Source organism: Meriones unguiculatus, chromosome 9 (genome assembly GCF_030254825.1).
Source record: "Meriones unguiculatus strain TT.TT164.6M chromosome 9, Bangor_MerUng_6.1, whole genome shotgun sequence".
Taxonomy (NCBI): domain Eukaryota; kingdom Metazoa; phylum Chordata; class Mammalia; order Rodentia; family Muridae; genus Meriones; species Meriones unguiculatus.
This window is the reverse complement of record NC_083357.1, coordinates 5,207,187-5,222,683: the sequence shown is the minus strand read 5'-3', so window position 1 is coordinate 5,222,683 and position 15,497 is coordinate 5,207,187. Positions and strand designations below refer to the sequence as shown.

General features: G+C 44.5%; 1 protein-coding gene and 1 long non-coding RNA gene across 9 annotated transcripts in view; one reads left to right on the top strand and one right to left on the bottom strand.

Moving 5' to 3' along the window:
• Arhgef3 (Rho guanine nucleotide exchange factor 3) overlaps positions 1–15,497 on the bottom strand; it is a 256,572-nt gene that overhangs the window by 27,071 nt on the left and 214,004 nt on the right. For 5 of the 8 annotated variants that reach the window (XM_021656759.2, XM_060390761.1, XM_021656760.2 and 2 more), the window contains one exon: positions 8,434–8,541. In XM_021656759.2, the coding sequence (XP_021512434.1) occupies positions 8,434–8,541 (108 nt within the window). Of the gene's footprint in view, positions 1–8,433; positions 8,542–8,789; positions 8,823–9,550; positions 10,508–15,497 lie in introns of those variants that run through there. The other 3 variants (XM_060390764.1, XM_060390762.1, XM_060390763.1) reach the window with 3 other exon arrangements.
• Positions 9,073–13,139, top strand: LOC132656408 (uncharacterized). Its single transcript, XR_009594149.1, has 4 exons — positions 9,073–9,149; positions 11,049–11,351; positions 12,511–12,555; positions 12,646–13,139. It is a non-coding gene; the product is annotated as an uncharacterized LOC132656408 (long non-coding RNA).

Genomic DNA, 15,497 nt, shown 5'->3' with positions numbered 1-15,497 from the left:
CGTGCGTGCGTGTGTGTGTGTGTGTGTGTGTGTGTGTGTAGGTGTTTCTAGAAAAGGTTAGATGAGAAGGAGACATCACACATGAAAGTGGAAAGTGTGTGCTATCCTTTTGGGCATCCTGCAACCTCAGAGTAAAAGAGGGAAGGGAGAAAGCCAGCAGAACACAGGCATTTCCCCCTTCTGCTTCCTGGTCCATGTGCTGCAAACAAACACCCTCCCTCTTGTGCTCTTGCCATCATGGTACTCTGCTCAAATGCATGGGCCAAGCAATTCTAGAAAATATGACCCAGAATGCATCATTCCTCCCTCATGTTGTTTCTGTAAGGTAGTTGATCACAGCTACGCAAAACTAATTCATACGATAGTCCAAGTTATTTTCAATGTATAAACTACTCATTCTTGGCATTTTTCATTTGCCATTTTTTTTTAAATCATAGTTGATTGTGGGTAGCCCTACCCGGGGGGAGGGGGTCAAATCATGAACAAGGGGGAAATACTTGGATGCTTTCATTCACAAACATCAACAGAAACACCTCTGAGTTACTGAAGACCAAAGAGCTTCTTAGAGGAGCTTCACTGGAATAACCAGCAGGAGAGAAAAACCCATCATAATGCTGCTTTTTATAAAAACCAAGTATCTGGAAATAACCAGCTAAGCGTGTAGCTAGTGGTACAGAGCTTGCCTAGATGTGCCAGACTTTAGATTTTGTATCCCCAGCTCCAGAACAATCAAACAAATCTGGATATGGCCAAAGGGTGCTCAACAACAGGTACGTAAGTGTAACCATAAAATAAAAACACCACAAGGGTTAAAAAAGTCTTTTCTAAATAACAGCAACATTCTTTTTGAGAAAAGCTTAAGGATAAGTAGAAAACTTTACAAGTCAAGTAAAAAGAAGGGAGATCTCCATTTAAAATATACAAGTTGGTAACAGGGTTCTACCTTTGGATGATTGAGATTTTATTTTCAGCTTCATAAGTCTCTACATTTATCTTCTACACTTTGTATAATAAAGAGATAACTAAGAAACCGAACTGACAAATAGGCAGACCACAAACACCGAGTAAGACATTGAGATGTGGTTCTTGAAAGGCCACTGAAAACACAGTGGAAGGGCACCCAGGCAATTAAGAATCAGCATATGCCAAATATCCCAAACCCCTAACAAGGAGAAACCCTCCTGGAGAACAAAGAAATTCTTAGTAGAATGAAAACCTGAAGACAGGTTTTGGTGCAGGTGTGGAGAAAGCATTACTGATTTACTCGCCACTAGCCAAAAAACAGGGCTTCGGGCAGCCACCTAACCATCTTAATCCAGCGCCATGAATGGCTCTTAAACGATAATGTTCCTGACAAAAGTATTCCACCAGCTGGAAATAATGCCTCTTCCCAGTGAGGTGAACAAAATGAGGGCCAGCTGGATGCAGGATGTTCCGATCCAAAGTCTGCTGGCTGTTTCTAGATCCTAGCAAACCACTGGCCTAATTGTGACCAATTTGGGGCTTTTTTAAAAAATAAGACACCTAACCACAGAAGTGGAACTCTGAGCACCCTGCAGGTCTCCCGAGCACTTGCTGACTGTCTGACCCTGGGCCCAGGTTTAGAGATTCAGGTTCTTTTTCTATGACGTGGCCCTTGTGGAGTCCCGGAGGAGGTGATACGAGGCCTCGAAAACCAGTCACTCTGAGCAGAAGCTGGAGCACTGCAGACACTAACAAGCTGTTATTCCTGAATTAAAAATGACAAAGCTCGAAATTACAAGTTGATCATTTGTAAAGGCCATCTATAACTCCAGGGAAAAAGAAGCAAGAGTCAGGAGCCTCTCCTGCTACGCAGCACTGCTAACTTCTGCTGGCCCACGACCTCCTGGACAGCAATATAATCTGTTTCTGATCACTTCCCCTAACACACATGTAAGCAATCCCTGACACACACACACACACACACACACACACACACACACACACACACACACACAGCTCACCACCATCTATGCAAAGCAACCAGGGACACAAAATTTTTGCCACTCACAGGAAATTTGTGAAAAGAAAATCATGGCTGTTAGACATGGTCCCTTAAGTCCATGCACCTGTGATCTTCCTCTTTCTGTCTCATGTGTAGATGGTGCCAGACTTTTCATTCCTTTCTCAAACCTAGAATGCCCTCTTTCCTCTCCATCCCCAGGTCATCCCCTACTCAACCTTAACCCTCGACGCTCTGACTCTCAGGTCATTACTAAGCTCTAGAATCTGCCTTCTCAGCAAAATAATGCTATATATAGTAGACATCAGCCAATGAATCTTATTTATTTCTATCTGGGTGCTGAGGCAATACATGGCTTTTTTTTAATTCAACAGAAATACGTGAGAGAAAAAAAAGTACTTTCAGCCTATATGTCCATTCTGTACCCACCTATAAATGAAAATTGATAGAATTTTCTTCTATTAATGATGGTAATTCGTATGTGACAGTGAAAAAGAAGGCAATACAAAACCAAGTAAAAGAACAACAAATATCTCATAATTATATTTTCAAGGATAACTACTTCAAGAATTTTATCTCCTTTTCCCACCAATATACTATGTCTGGTATGACTGAAATTCTGTGGTTTTAAACTCTTTTCTTTTTCGCTAATATCTTAGAAAATTGTTATAGCCTCCTACAGCACACGTGTCCTGTTTCATATTGATCACTTCTCCATCATTAGCAGTAGGACAGAAGAGGTAACACAGCAGGCGTCAAGGATATTCCTGAAGAACACTGGCTTACTATGCATTTGTGGAGCACCTGGGGCACACGGATAGCCTCCACATGTAAAGGTCAAGGAACGAAGCACTGAGGGGGTGCTATTACCGCAATCCTACTTTAGCCAAACAATTCTCCATGGAGCGTGTTCTGTGTGTCAGTGCAAGAAGGAGGGCAGACCCCATCACCAGGCAGGTGCCCACAGACACCTGGAGACAGCCTCAGAGCAGCATGGCTACCTTTGCCAGCAGTATCATGATAATATTATCTACCAAGTTCTATACACATTCTAAGTCATATGTAAAACAAACAAACAAAACTATTCTACAGTATGATTGTTTTTTAAAAATTACATATGAAAGTATATAAAAGTATTCATTGCACAAGTATTGATGACTGCACACCAGCTATGGGAAATAAATCATATCAACACATTAGAATAATAGTTCATAAAGATAACACTTTCCAAGAATAAGTATTATGTAATACTTCCTTTCGATCCTATACAAAAGCTCCTCACCCAAATAAATGATAAAAGAAGGATGCAGGTAGAGAAATAGAGATGGAACAAAACCCACTGAGCCATTGCCTCAGTTAGAGCACTTGCCAATGCATGAGGGCCCAGGTTTGGTTCTCAGAACTGTGCTAACTAGGCGTAGCGGTAGGAGCCTGAATCCTAACATGGAGGAAGCAGAGGCAGAAGGTCCTCCTCAGCTACATAGCAAACGCAAGGCCAGCCTGGACTACATGAGACCTTGTTTTAAACAACAAGAAAACAGAGCAGGGAGGGGATCTAAACCAAAACTATTATGGAAAATAAACAGAGATTTTTAAATTTAATGAAAGTTGGAGTGCTCCCATGCCAAGAGACACTTATCATGCATTTGCACCCCCAAGTGAGTAAAACACACAAGTGAGTCTGGAGAGACTCAGTGACTTTGAGTTAGGCTTCAGATCTATAAAGGATGCACTAATAGCCAAAGTCACTCGGAAAAGAAATGTCACAATGTTAAAAGGGTTGTTTAGAAATGGAAGGCCATACACATTCGTTCTCCCTTTATCTTAGCCAGCATTTTCCCATAAAGAACACATTTTTGTAACAGAAAGAAAGATGTTTGTGTCCAAAGAGAATGAAGGCCAACATCACGGGGCCATGAACTCTGTCCTTGCTGGACCTGGCTCAGATGTGTCCACTACTTGTGCACAGCTGCGCATGGAGAGGCAGAACGGAGCCTGCAGCTGGCCCGTGGGAGCTGGTATTCCCTGGCCCACATGAGCGGTCCACACTCCAGCCCTTCCAGAGCTGGGCCAGGTTTCCTCTCGGGCGTGCTGAAGAGGGGATTTATGGGCCTGGGGGGATCCAGACATCTGTGCTGCCGTTTACCGGCAGCCCCATGCTAAACCTTTCTAGTAAGGAACCGACAGAGCACCACGCAGTCGATGCTGTAAATGCTGCCTTTGTGCTGAGGCCCAACTTTCCAGCCCATAAGGGTGCCAGGAGGCGAGAGAAAACAAATCCGGCAGTGTGCTGCTTCGGAGACCACTCACGTTTGTAAATGGGCTTTTAATCTCTCTGGAAGAGACTGCCAGCCTGGAGTGCTGCAGTGTCCTCCTTCACCAACTGTGGTCTCACAAGAAGCCAGAGGCAGAACCACACAGTGTTGATGGAAGCATTGTGTTTGGGTCTAAGTCACTGTTTGGCTTATAATTAAAGGAACTCAACCTGAGAGATGAAACTGGATAGCCAAAAGGTTCCATCTGTCTCGAAAGGGCCAGGAGCCAGTGAAAGAGGAATAGTGCACCAGAAAACCAAGCTGCTTGCTAGGTCTGGTGGCATGGGTATGGTGCCACTCAGGAGGCTGAGGCAAGGGAATCAAAAACATTAGGACTGCCTGGTTTACAGAGGGAGCTCAAGGTCCACCTGGGCAATTTAGTGAGATCCTATTCCTAAATTAAAAAATGTAAAAAAATGTAAAACGGGGCATATGCCTTTAACCCCAGCACTTGGAAGGCAGCGGCAGGAGGATGATCAACATACATAGAGAGTCTTAGGCTAACCAGAGCTATACAGTGAGGCCCTGTCTCAATAACAGCAAAAAAGGGAATGGCCAGATGAGATGGCCCAGTGGTAAATGCACTTGACGCCAGGCTTGATGACCTGAGCACACCACGGCGGGTGCAACCCCTCCCCTACCAGTTTCGTCAGTGGGTCCTGAGCAGCCCCTGCGGGCCGGCTCCTCCCCGTCATCCTCCTTGTTTCCTTTCCTACATTAGCTCTTCCTTCCTCCCTTTCTAGCTGGTAAGGAAAGCAATGAAGGGAGGAGGCATCAAGCAGAATATGCTAGTTTGGCAAACAAGTCTGAGAAGCTTACATTGCATGCCCCAAGGTGGGCTACAGGGAGACTGTAGCCTGGGGGTCCGAGGGCATTCACCATCTCACAGGTCTCACATGAACGTGGCATGGACAAATACAAGCTTGCAGGTGTATTTCCACCCATTAACCTCTTCCCTCCAAATAACAACACATTGTCAAATTCTCTATGTGCATAACCACTATGAATAACTTTTCTATTTCTGCCCCATACATACAGCCCAGGGTTAGCTATTTATCATGACAGTCGAAAAAGGTCAGTAGAAGATTTACTTTGCAAAAGAAAAAAAATCTTTGAAGCTTTAAAAGGCAGTTTCCACATGGCAGACTCTCCCTTGGGTCTGGCTTTTTCATCTTTGCTTGGTCTCAGTCTGTTAGTTTTCAGACATGGCTTAATTAATTTCTCTCTTTCCCAGTCCTCTAGGTCAATGTAAATTTCTAAGACAATCAACTGTTTTCTGCAGTGTTTCCTGTGCAGGACCCTTAGGAACCAGGAAAAACAAATAAAGATTGCCTGAGAACTCTAAATCAAAATAGCAAAGGTATGCAATCAGGGTCGGTTATGGGGGGGTAATGCTCTCAGAAACACAAACTCAAAGGCCTGCAAGCCAGGAGAGGCAATGTCACCACACAGAGGGACCAAGAGCTGCAAGGACAACTGCAGGAGTAGAGGACATTTTGAGGTAAAAGCTGCTGGCTGCTTGACTCTAACTTGTTACTGTCATGCGGCGAAGTTAATCCCGCACTGCTGTGAATCTGCTGCACTTGAAAAAGGCACCCTGCATGCAGGAAGACCAGGTACAGGGGGAGGGCTCCCCAGCATAGAGTGGGCCTTCCAGGGAGAAGCAACAGGAACAGAGGCCATCAGTGTAGGGTCCCATCATCAAGGGACGAAAGAGCTCGCAGTGAACTTGAACCATGGCCACCAGACTGGAAAGGAAAGAGTCAAATGCATAGACAGTCTAAAAACTTTTCAAAAAGCAGAACTCAGCAAAAGACCAGATGTGCAGGACTCTGGCGATAATGAATCTTCCAGGAAAAGCCTGGACTGAAGCCGTCCACAGGGCTGAGACAGTGGCCACGAGGGACAGTACGTACACATCCTTCTCCACTAGCTCTGCAGGCTGACTCCCCTACAAAATATTATTTTCTTCCTCTGTTCTTCCTACCATAAAACCAGAGTATAACCAGAAGTCCATAGTCCCAAGCACTGAGACAGACAGAGGCAAATCCAGAGCTAAGTGGGTGGTAAGCTATTCTTTCACGATTAACAGCAGAGCTAACAGAGGGGTGGTAAGAAAGGGGTGAGCAGTGGGAATGGATGGCATCGCAGGGCCTTGGTGCCCTCATCCACCAACAAGGAAGCAGGGATGCAAGGGGGGTAGGAGAACCTCACAGTGTTCTTAAGCTATGACTGTCAGCATGGGTCAATCACCCCAGCCAGTGTCTCTCTGGGTGAAGGCTTTGCTTTGCTGCTCAAACACTGGCTTTGGCTAAATTCTTTCCTTTGAGAAGATAAGACCCAAGGCAAAATCGTCACCTGGCAACAGCTTTCTGGTCTACATTTTTTTTTCCTTTTTTCAACATTCAAGGTCAAGATAAAAACTTTGCTAAGTACAAGTATTCACGATGAAGGAGAAACAGCAGACCCAAGACCCCATGACTTGCTGGACGAGACCTCATGGTATAACTTTTGGGGGATTCAGTCTAAAAGGAGAACTTTTATGATTACAAATTGGTTCTAAGGTTGTGGACAGATCTTAACTTTCACTTTAAAAGGCAAGCTGCAGTGAGAGGGTTAAGAATAGGTCTGACATGATGGCTCAATGGGTAAAGGCATTTGCCACCAAGCCTAATGACCGCAGTTCAATCCCTGGGATCTGTATGGTAGAAGGAGAGAACTGACTCCTTGTAAGTTGTCCTTTGACCTTCACATAAGCATCATGACACCACATGCCCCTCCTACTCCCACAAAATAAAAATATAATAAAGTTCAAAACCAATTACACATACTTTTTATCTAAAAATTACTTCTATAGACAATACTCGCTACACAGCTAGTAATAACTAAATGCCCTTTAGTTAAAAACTAAAAAACTCTGTTGTCTCACAAATCTCTACAATTACTCTTCAAAGGAGCTGTGGTCCTTTGCAAGCCACAAAAGGTAACTCTGTACTAAACTTCTCCCTAAGGAATAAAAGCAGGACTTAGGAATGTTAGGTCACCTGCCCTAGGGTGGCAGTCTTCAAGCGGAGGGCTAAAGTCAGAACCAAGACACTTCAGGGCTTTCATTCTAACCAGAGGTCAACAAACCTTTTTCTAAAGAGATAAGCATGGCTATGTTCCAACCAAGCTCCTTATGAACAGGGAAATTAGAATTTCACATATAAAAAATACCATTTCTGCTAGGCTGTGGTGGCATATGCCTTTAATCCTGGCACTCCGGAGGCAGAGGCAGAGGCAGGTGAATCTCTGAGTTCAAGGCCAGCCTGGTCTACAAAGTGAGTTCCAGGACAGCCAAGGCTATACAGAGAAAAGAAAGGAAGAAAGGAAGGAAGGAAGGAAGGAAGGAAGGAAGGAAGGAAGGAAGAAAGAAAGAAAGAAAGAAAGAAAGAAAGAAAGAAAGAAAGAAAGAAAGAAAGAAGAAAGAAAGACCATTTCTTTTCATTTCTTCCCCAAACACTTAAAGTTGATACCATCCTTAGTTCACGAGCCATGAGCAAAGAGGTGGTAGGTTTTTTGTTTGTTGTTTTTGTTTTTAAGATTTATTTGTTTATTTATTAGTATACAGTGCTCTGCCTGACAGTCAGAAGAAGGCACCAGATCTCATTATAGATGGTTGTAAGCCACCATGTGGTTGCTGGGAATTGAACTCAGGACCTCTGGAAGAACAGCCAGAGCTCTTAACCTCTGAGCCATCTCTGTAGCCTGAGGTGGCAGGTTTTGCCCTCCTCCCACCTCCATAGCTTACTGACTCTGGCTGAAGCCATTAATTTGTACTACTATCCAGTTCATATTACATGCTTATATCTCAGGAGTCCAGAGATATTGCTGGGTAAAACCAGTAAGAGTGCACTATGGGTAGAATTCATGACTTAGAAATAAACTTTGAGGAAAAACCTAACAGAAGTGGCCCTTACTCTGCCTAAGATGGAGTTACAACTTGCATACATTTTTCTTCCTTGCACTTCCCTCACCTGCACTCCTCTACAGGAGCACGTGGTGATTCAGCTCCACCTGAAACCAACAGAAATTCTAGGTGGCATGAACAATCACAGCATAGCTTTCTGCAACCACAAGCCCACATCACCTTACCTGCAAGGTTTGGCTGAAGCGCTTTAACGGCGTGGTCTTCACAGGTGGGATGAGGTTTGCTAGCGAGGTGACTCTGGAAAGGGGTTTGACCCTTTTATTACTAGGCTCCTGTAGAATTCGAAAGAAAAGAAGAAAAAGGACAATGTGAAGGCCAATCTTGAAATATCTGCCACAACATCACATCCATCCCGCTCTGAGAACTGCAGGCAGCAGGGTCATCTGTAGAATGTGAGCAGTGGCCCCAGAATCGGCATAGGTGATCTGGCTGAGGAGCCTGGAAAGAGGAATGATGGAGGATGAAGACAGAGGCAAAAGGGTGGCAGAAAGGTAGGGATCCACCCTTCTCCCCACCTTACCTCTCCCCTCCACCCCATCAGTCAGCTTTTCATTCAAAGCTTCCACTCAGTGGACTCCCTTCCATTGCTGTAGAGAGTTCCCAGCCAATGACCTTGCCAGGTGATGGCATGTGTTTTGTTGCTTCTGGTTTCGTTTTTTTTTTAAAACTCCTTCCCACCACCTTGCCAGAACCATTTTTGTGTATGCTTTATCTATTCATTTTTCCTAAAGAACAAATATTGCTTTTAATTCATTGAAGTAAAAACCTATTTTTTAAACATTTATTTGTCTGTGTGTGTGTGTAGGAGGAGGGGCTCGGAGGACAACTTCTGAAGTGACTTATCTCCTTTCACCATGTGGGTCCCAGTGATCAAACTCAGGTTTGTCAGTCTTGCTGCCAAAGCCTCTGAAACATCTGACCAGCCCCAAATATTTTTTTAATAAGTTCTAATTATTGGATTATAAGAAAGCATCTTTGTACCTACAATAATAGAGAGGCACATATCATAAACTATCTAATGGCAAAAGGAAATGCACAGGGTGAAATTGGTATCATGGGTATTGGTTTCCATACTATTTATAGCCACACATTTTCAAAGTCACCTCCACAGAAAACATCACGTGCAAATCCGTAAGTTACTCCAGAGCTGGCTAACAGGGGGAGGGAGACTCCTTATTCCAATGAACGTTAACAAGAATGACACAAATAAAAAACAGGCTGTGGGGAAAGAGAGAAAGGACAGAGCAAACATTTTATAAGACAAGGAGGACAGTAGGTTACCCTTGTTTTCCTAAACTCCATCTGATCTGTAGTAGATGATGGACGGCACATGAAGACACCAAACTGTGATGGAAAATGCCAGATCAGCCAGACTTCAATCATTTCCTAGGAAGCTCCCCCAAGCCCTACCCCAAGATGTTCATCTTTCTTTTTCAGCCATTGCTCTCAAAGTTTGAGCCAGATTTTCCAGTTTTTCAAGGGATTCCTGCAGGGCATTCTAAACGGAGCAGACGTTTGGAGAAATGCTTCTGGAAATGAATCTGGAATTCAGCCGGGAAGTTTTCATGTCCTCTGATGCCCTTGCTAGCCTCAGAAATCAGAAGCCCTCTCTTAACAAGACTCTACATACTTTGCTGACATTTTAAGTAGAAAAGAAAAAAATCAAACTTAAAGAAGTTCAAAACAGTTCCATGGTGTCAAAGATAAGCTGTGGGTTTGCAAAGCAGTTGGTTTTCTAAGACAGAATGGATCCGGCTGCTAGGGACGTCTCAGGCTTCTCAACATCCTATGCTGAGCAGACAGCGAAGAACTAGGAAGGCTGGGTTTTAAAATGCAACAGACGAATCTCCTAATAGGAGAAGCTGCACTGGGAAAGATGAAGTGCTGAAGAGAAAGGTCCGAAAGCTGTCTGCCTCCAGGCAGTGATGTCCTTGAGGATGCTCCTGCCCCGCACCTGGGCTCCTGAGCATCTGTGCCCAGAGGCTGATTTGCCCCCCCTCCCCGTTTACATCAGTCTGCATGCCCAGCATACCGAGAACACGCGTGTGCACATACAGCCTCTTAAACAACCCCCAAATTTCTTTACATGGCTTCTGCTTTAGTCTAGAAATGCTAGGGTTGTGATCTCGCTCCCTTTGGCGGCAAAAACCGCATTGCAGCACATCAGCAAAGTCACAGGGGAAAAGGACTTGGTCTCGGGTAACCCTGCATGCACCTCAGAGCCCAGGGAGTCTGCGTCTCATCTCCACAGTTAAAGCTGCACCAGACTGGGGAGGCTGAAGGCTGAGCAGCAGCTGGGCTGTCGGCTTTAAAGCGCGGCAGGGAATGCTGTGCATGGGCAGGCTGCAGGATGATCCAGCCATTCTCCACCTTAGGCGTCATCTGCTCTAACGCCGCCCTGACTTTGCTGCTCCGTTTAGACAGCCCACTCGGATGTACAGGATCTACACTGTAATACAGCCATAGGATACATATTCAGTGCAACTGTGAAATGCACATTGCTGCTGCATGGGGTCCTAATTAGAACTGTTTCCCTGAGGCATGGCCCTCAAGAGAGTTAGCATCAGGCTGCTCTCTGGTGACTGCCACACAAAGAGGAATGAACCAGAAGCCCCCCCCCCCCGCCATGATCTGTCAACACAGGCAGCTGTAAGCTCAAGAATCTAAGTGGGAGGCTTTATGTTTGACCCATATGAGTGAGATATAAATTATGGTACTATCAATAAGAGATTAAAAACAATTCTTGGCCTAATTTGATTTTTCTTTTCCATCTACTCAGTCTGTCTCCAGCCCCATCTTACTCCTGTCTAAAGAGCCCTCAGAGAAAATCTTTCCAGATTCTAAGTAAATAGCATTACTGAGAACTAGCAAATGCAATACCAAGGATGTCTTCAGGCGTGCTGGAAGAAGACAGGAATAACCTGCAGATGGACTGCCTGGTCCAACAAAGCACATTGCCAGACCAGGATAGGCAAGCTGCAACCAGGCACAGATGTATTGTTTCAGGGCACACCCTGCCACTGCCATGACCGCCATGACCACCATGACTGCCATGACCACCATCACAGGATCTCAAGGGCAGGTAGGAAGGCCCATCACTAAAAATGTTTGGGGGGGCGGGCAGTAGGTTTGAATAACAATAGTTCTGTTTAATGTTCTCTAGGCTTTGTTGTTTTGCTTCACTAATTAAGACTGCCTGTATAGTGTTTATTATACAGTTAAGATACTGGGTACAAACTTATCACAGTGGCACAGGCCTGTGATCCCAGCACTTAGGGAGGCAGAGGCACGTAGATCTCTGTGAGTTCGAGGCCAGCCTGGTCTACAAAGTGAGTCTAGGACAGCCAGGGCTACATAGAGAAGCCCTGTCTCAGGGAAAAAAAAAAAAAAAAAAAGGTATTGGGTACATTAATCTAATCGCTGACTGTAACACGAGTTGGCTGGTGTTGCTATTGCTGTGAGTGTTGTTTGAAACCAAGCTCTGTATGGTCCAGGCCTGCCTAGAACTATGTGGTGGATGGAGGCTGATCTTCAATTTCTGCTCTTGCCATTAATTCTCGAGTGAAGCAATAGCAAGTGCATGTCACCATGCTCAGCTCCCAAAATGTTTACAAATACAATTTCAAAAGAAATATTTTAAAGAAATGTTTATTTATGTAAAAACTTCTTATGTGATGAATATTTGCCTGCATTATATATGTGTGTCATGCGCATGCCCGGTGCTAGTGCAGGCCAGGAGAGAGTGTCAGATCCCTTGGAACTGGAGTTACAGATGGTTGTAAGCCTCTGTGGGGATACTGGGAAGCAAACTTGCGTCTCTGCAATAGCAGCAAGTCCCTGAGCTGTTGAGCCAGCTCCCCTACCTGCCAAAGTGGTTATTTTTAAATCTTCATTTTATATTTATTATGTTTGATGAGAACATGAGAGATTCTTTATCAAGTAGAAAAAATTCTGTTTATATCAAGTTTGCTATGAATGTGTATCATGAAATAGCATTGACTTTTATGCATTTTTTTTTCGATTTAGAGGAAAGAGAAGACAAAAAAGGAAGAAGTAAAAAAGGAGAGGGGAGGGGAGGAAAGAGAATGAAGGTGACCAATGAGTCCAGATTTTTCTATAAAAGAATTTAGTTAGCAATTTAATGTATCCTATGAGCTAGCTGCAAACAAAGGAGGACACAGTACTCTGACTGCATTCTTAACCTGAGGTTTTCTTAAAGGATTTTTAAATTCTTTCTCTAGGGAGGCACAGTGACTTTTCAATCTCGTCATTCTTCCTCCCAAGAGGTAAGAGCAAAGCAGACTGCATCCTGAAGAAACTGCCCACCACATCAACACAATGTAGCTCAGTTTCTCTTTTTCCTGTCCTCAAAACAGTTTCACCAAAACAGACCTACAGGGAACGCTTCCTTTTCTCTGCGCTTCACTTTGCAGAGTGGGGCCAGGTGCCATACGAAGACAGGATACAGCGTGTCTGCAGCTGCCTTGAGAGTCACCTTTTCTGAGCCACCACCACTCCCAGGGGTGGCTGGAAATGCAGCCTCGGCACAGGGACTTAGTGTAGAGCAGAGGTGAGAAGATCTGTTTGTGTCAATGGATGCCTTTGTCCATGAGCTGATTGGGTCATATCAACAAACAAACAAACAAACCAAAAGCAACTTTCAAATATTTGGACCTGACAGGGGAACCTTTGCAAGGCTCCATGGTATTAGAGTCACCTCTAGGCCACCTCCAAACTCTACAGTGGCTTTCATCTCCCTCACGTTAAACATCAATTTATAACCTCTTGGTGACTGATTTGCACAAACAGATGATAACATGCTAATACTGGCTACAGGTTCTTTTTTGTTGTTGTTGTTGTTGTTTTCCAAGAATGGGTCTCATTATGTAGCTTTGTACTCCTTTAATCCCAGTGTTTGGGAGGCAGATGTAATTGGGTCTCTGTGAGTTCAAGGCCAGCCTAGGAGTGCACCGCCATACCTGGCTTGGCTATAGGTTCTTATCTCAGACCTCAACAAATAAAATTTACTAGTTTCCTCATCTCAAAATGCTTTTATGTTAATTACCTATCATGCCCATTTGAAAGATGAAGAAACTGGGGTCTCCAGAGATTGGCTTGCTTAAAATCATTCAGTTAGATAAAGAAAAAAAAAAAAATGGAAGGAGGCACCATAATTTGAGGCAGGCTGACCTCAGAGCCACGTTCTACCTGGGGCTGGCTAACTTTTTTTGTAAAGGAGCAGAAAGTAAGGAGTTTAGACTCTGTGGAGCACCCAGCCTCTATCTTACACACCCATCTTTTCTGTCAGACATAAATAGTACATAAACTAAGCAATGTGGGCATGGACTTTTAAACCCTTTCTTCAAATGAACACAAAGATTCAAATGTCATAGAAGTTTCATGTCAAAAAACATCTTTCAACTATTAAAAACACATTATTTTTAACTTGAGCCTCACAGGAAGTGTGCCAGATCTGGCTGCTGACTTGTCAGTCACATTGCTACTCAGTGGTCCTCAACCTCGGCTCAGCTTCTGTATGCGACAAACCTCAAGATGACATCCTCAGGCATGGTACTTTCCCACAGGCCCTCCTGGCCATGGCACAAGCTGGATGTGAAGGGTCCTCCCCTGACGAGAAGCAGACATAGCTGACTTCATTTCTGCCTGAGTGATCCCTATTCTACTACACTTTACTTTCTAAATAAATCAGTCCAAACATAGTATGAGCTTCCTCTGATCACCATGAATAAATTGGCCATGTTAAATGACACAATTCTTGGGATCTACTTCAGAATAAAATGAGGCTGAGGTGAGGTGAGATGAAGAAAACAGGTCGATAGCCGTCAAAAGAATGCCCTTGGCTGCAATCTTGCGGGTGGCACAAAACAAAATTCTCTCTCTCTCTCTTTTTTTTAAAAGTATTTATAATGGACAGAAAATTGTTCTGAAAATGTATCATCAAATGCAGAAAGGGAAAAGATGAGCCCCTGAGCCCATCAGTAGGGCCCCTCTGTGGGAGACCAGAAGTAGCCATCATCAGAACAGAAGAAATTCGGCAGGAAATGTGGACGAGCGGGAAAGTGAAAACTAGGAGAGCTACATTATGACCCTGAAGTCAAGGCCAGGGAGGCACCAGCCCAGCACCAGGTCCAGAACCCTTTCATATCACTGGATTTGTTTGTTTGTTGTTGTTTTCGCTTTTACTAATGCATTTACACACAGGCTCCTAATCACTAAACTTCATAAAATGATCTGGTGGAGGCCCACTGATGTACTTTAAAAGCACACAGAAAAAGAATCCCTTTAGGATCAGACTGTCTCCAGACAAGAGGCCTCTGACCTTACCGTATTTGCTTTAATGGGAAAGCATGCTCTGCTTTCCCCATGGCTCCCTCCCAACTAGGGCTTTTCTTTCCATTTACACTCTTCTAGGAAGGAGGAAGCTAAGGCCTCCCAGCTCTCGCCAATCAAATCAGTGTAAAGCCCGTTACTCTGCAATTTGCCTTGACTCTATCACTCTCTCCTTAGAGCCCCAAACCATTCACACTGATTTACAGTTTATGCTCAAGACTCTCACCCTCTCAGACAGCTAGGTCAGACCTGTGATTGCCAAGGCCTTCCCTGCCTGTCAGGGGTTCTCCTTCAACACCACTCAACACTAGTGTCTCTGCCTCCTGCCAAGCCATAAGCTTTAGTGGAGAGCTTGTCCTTCCAGGAACTGCTAATTGTCTCCCCTCTCATATTAACGCTTTTTTTGGACAAAGTGGCCATGAATGAGCTGTAGGTCATTTTGTAGGTCAATCAGTCATCTCTCTTAGTCTGGCTCTCATATTTCCTGTGTGATATTATGCATGTTATTCACAATTTCTTCGAGGGGAAAATGGGGGAATAACTGCACAATGGCTTACAGGGAACTCCGTGGGAAACAGCTGTAATCTGTGGCAGCCCCCAGACTTATATTCACATAATATGCTCATGACATCTTCAGAACGCACCTCGTGTCGTCATCCTCATCTTTCAGATGAGCTCACAGAGGTCTGCAAGACTATAACCCCCAGCACGAGGTCACACGCCTCAGACGGCAGAGGCGAATGTGGTCATCCACTGGCTAATCCTCCTCAGCTCTGCCATTCTAGCTCACAGATAATGATGACCCACACAGCACAGGCTTCGGGACAAGCACGCGCTCCATGAGCAGCAGCTGGAGCAGGACCTGCAGGCCGGGATG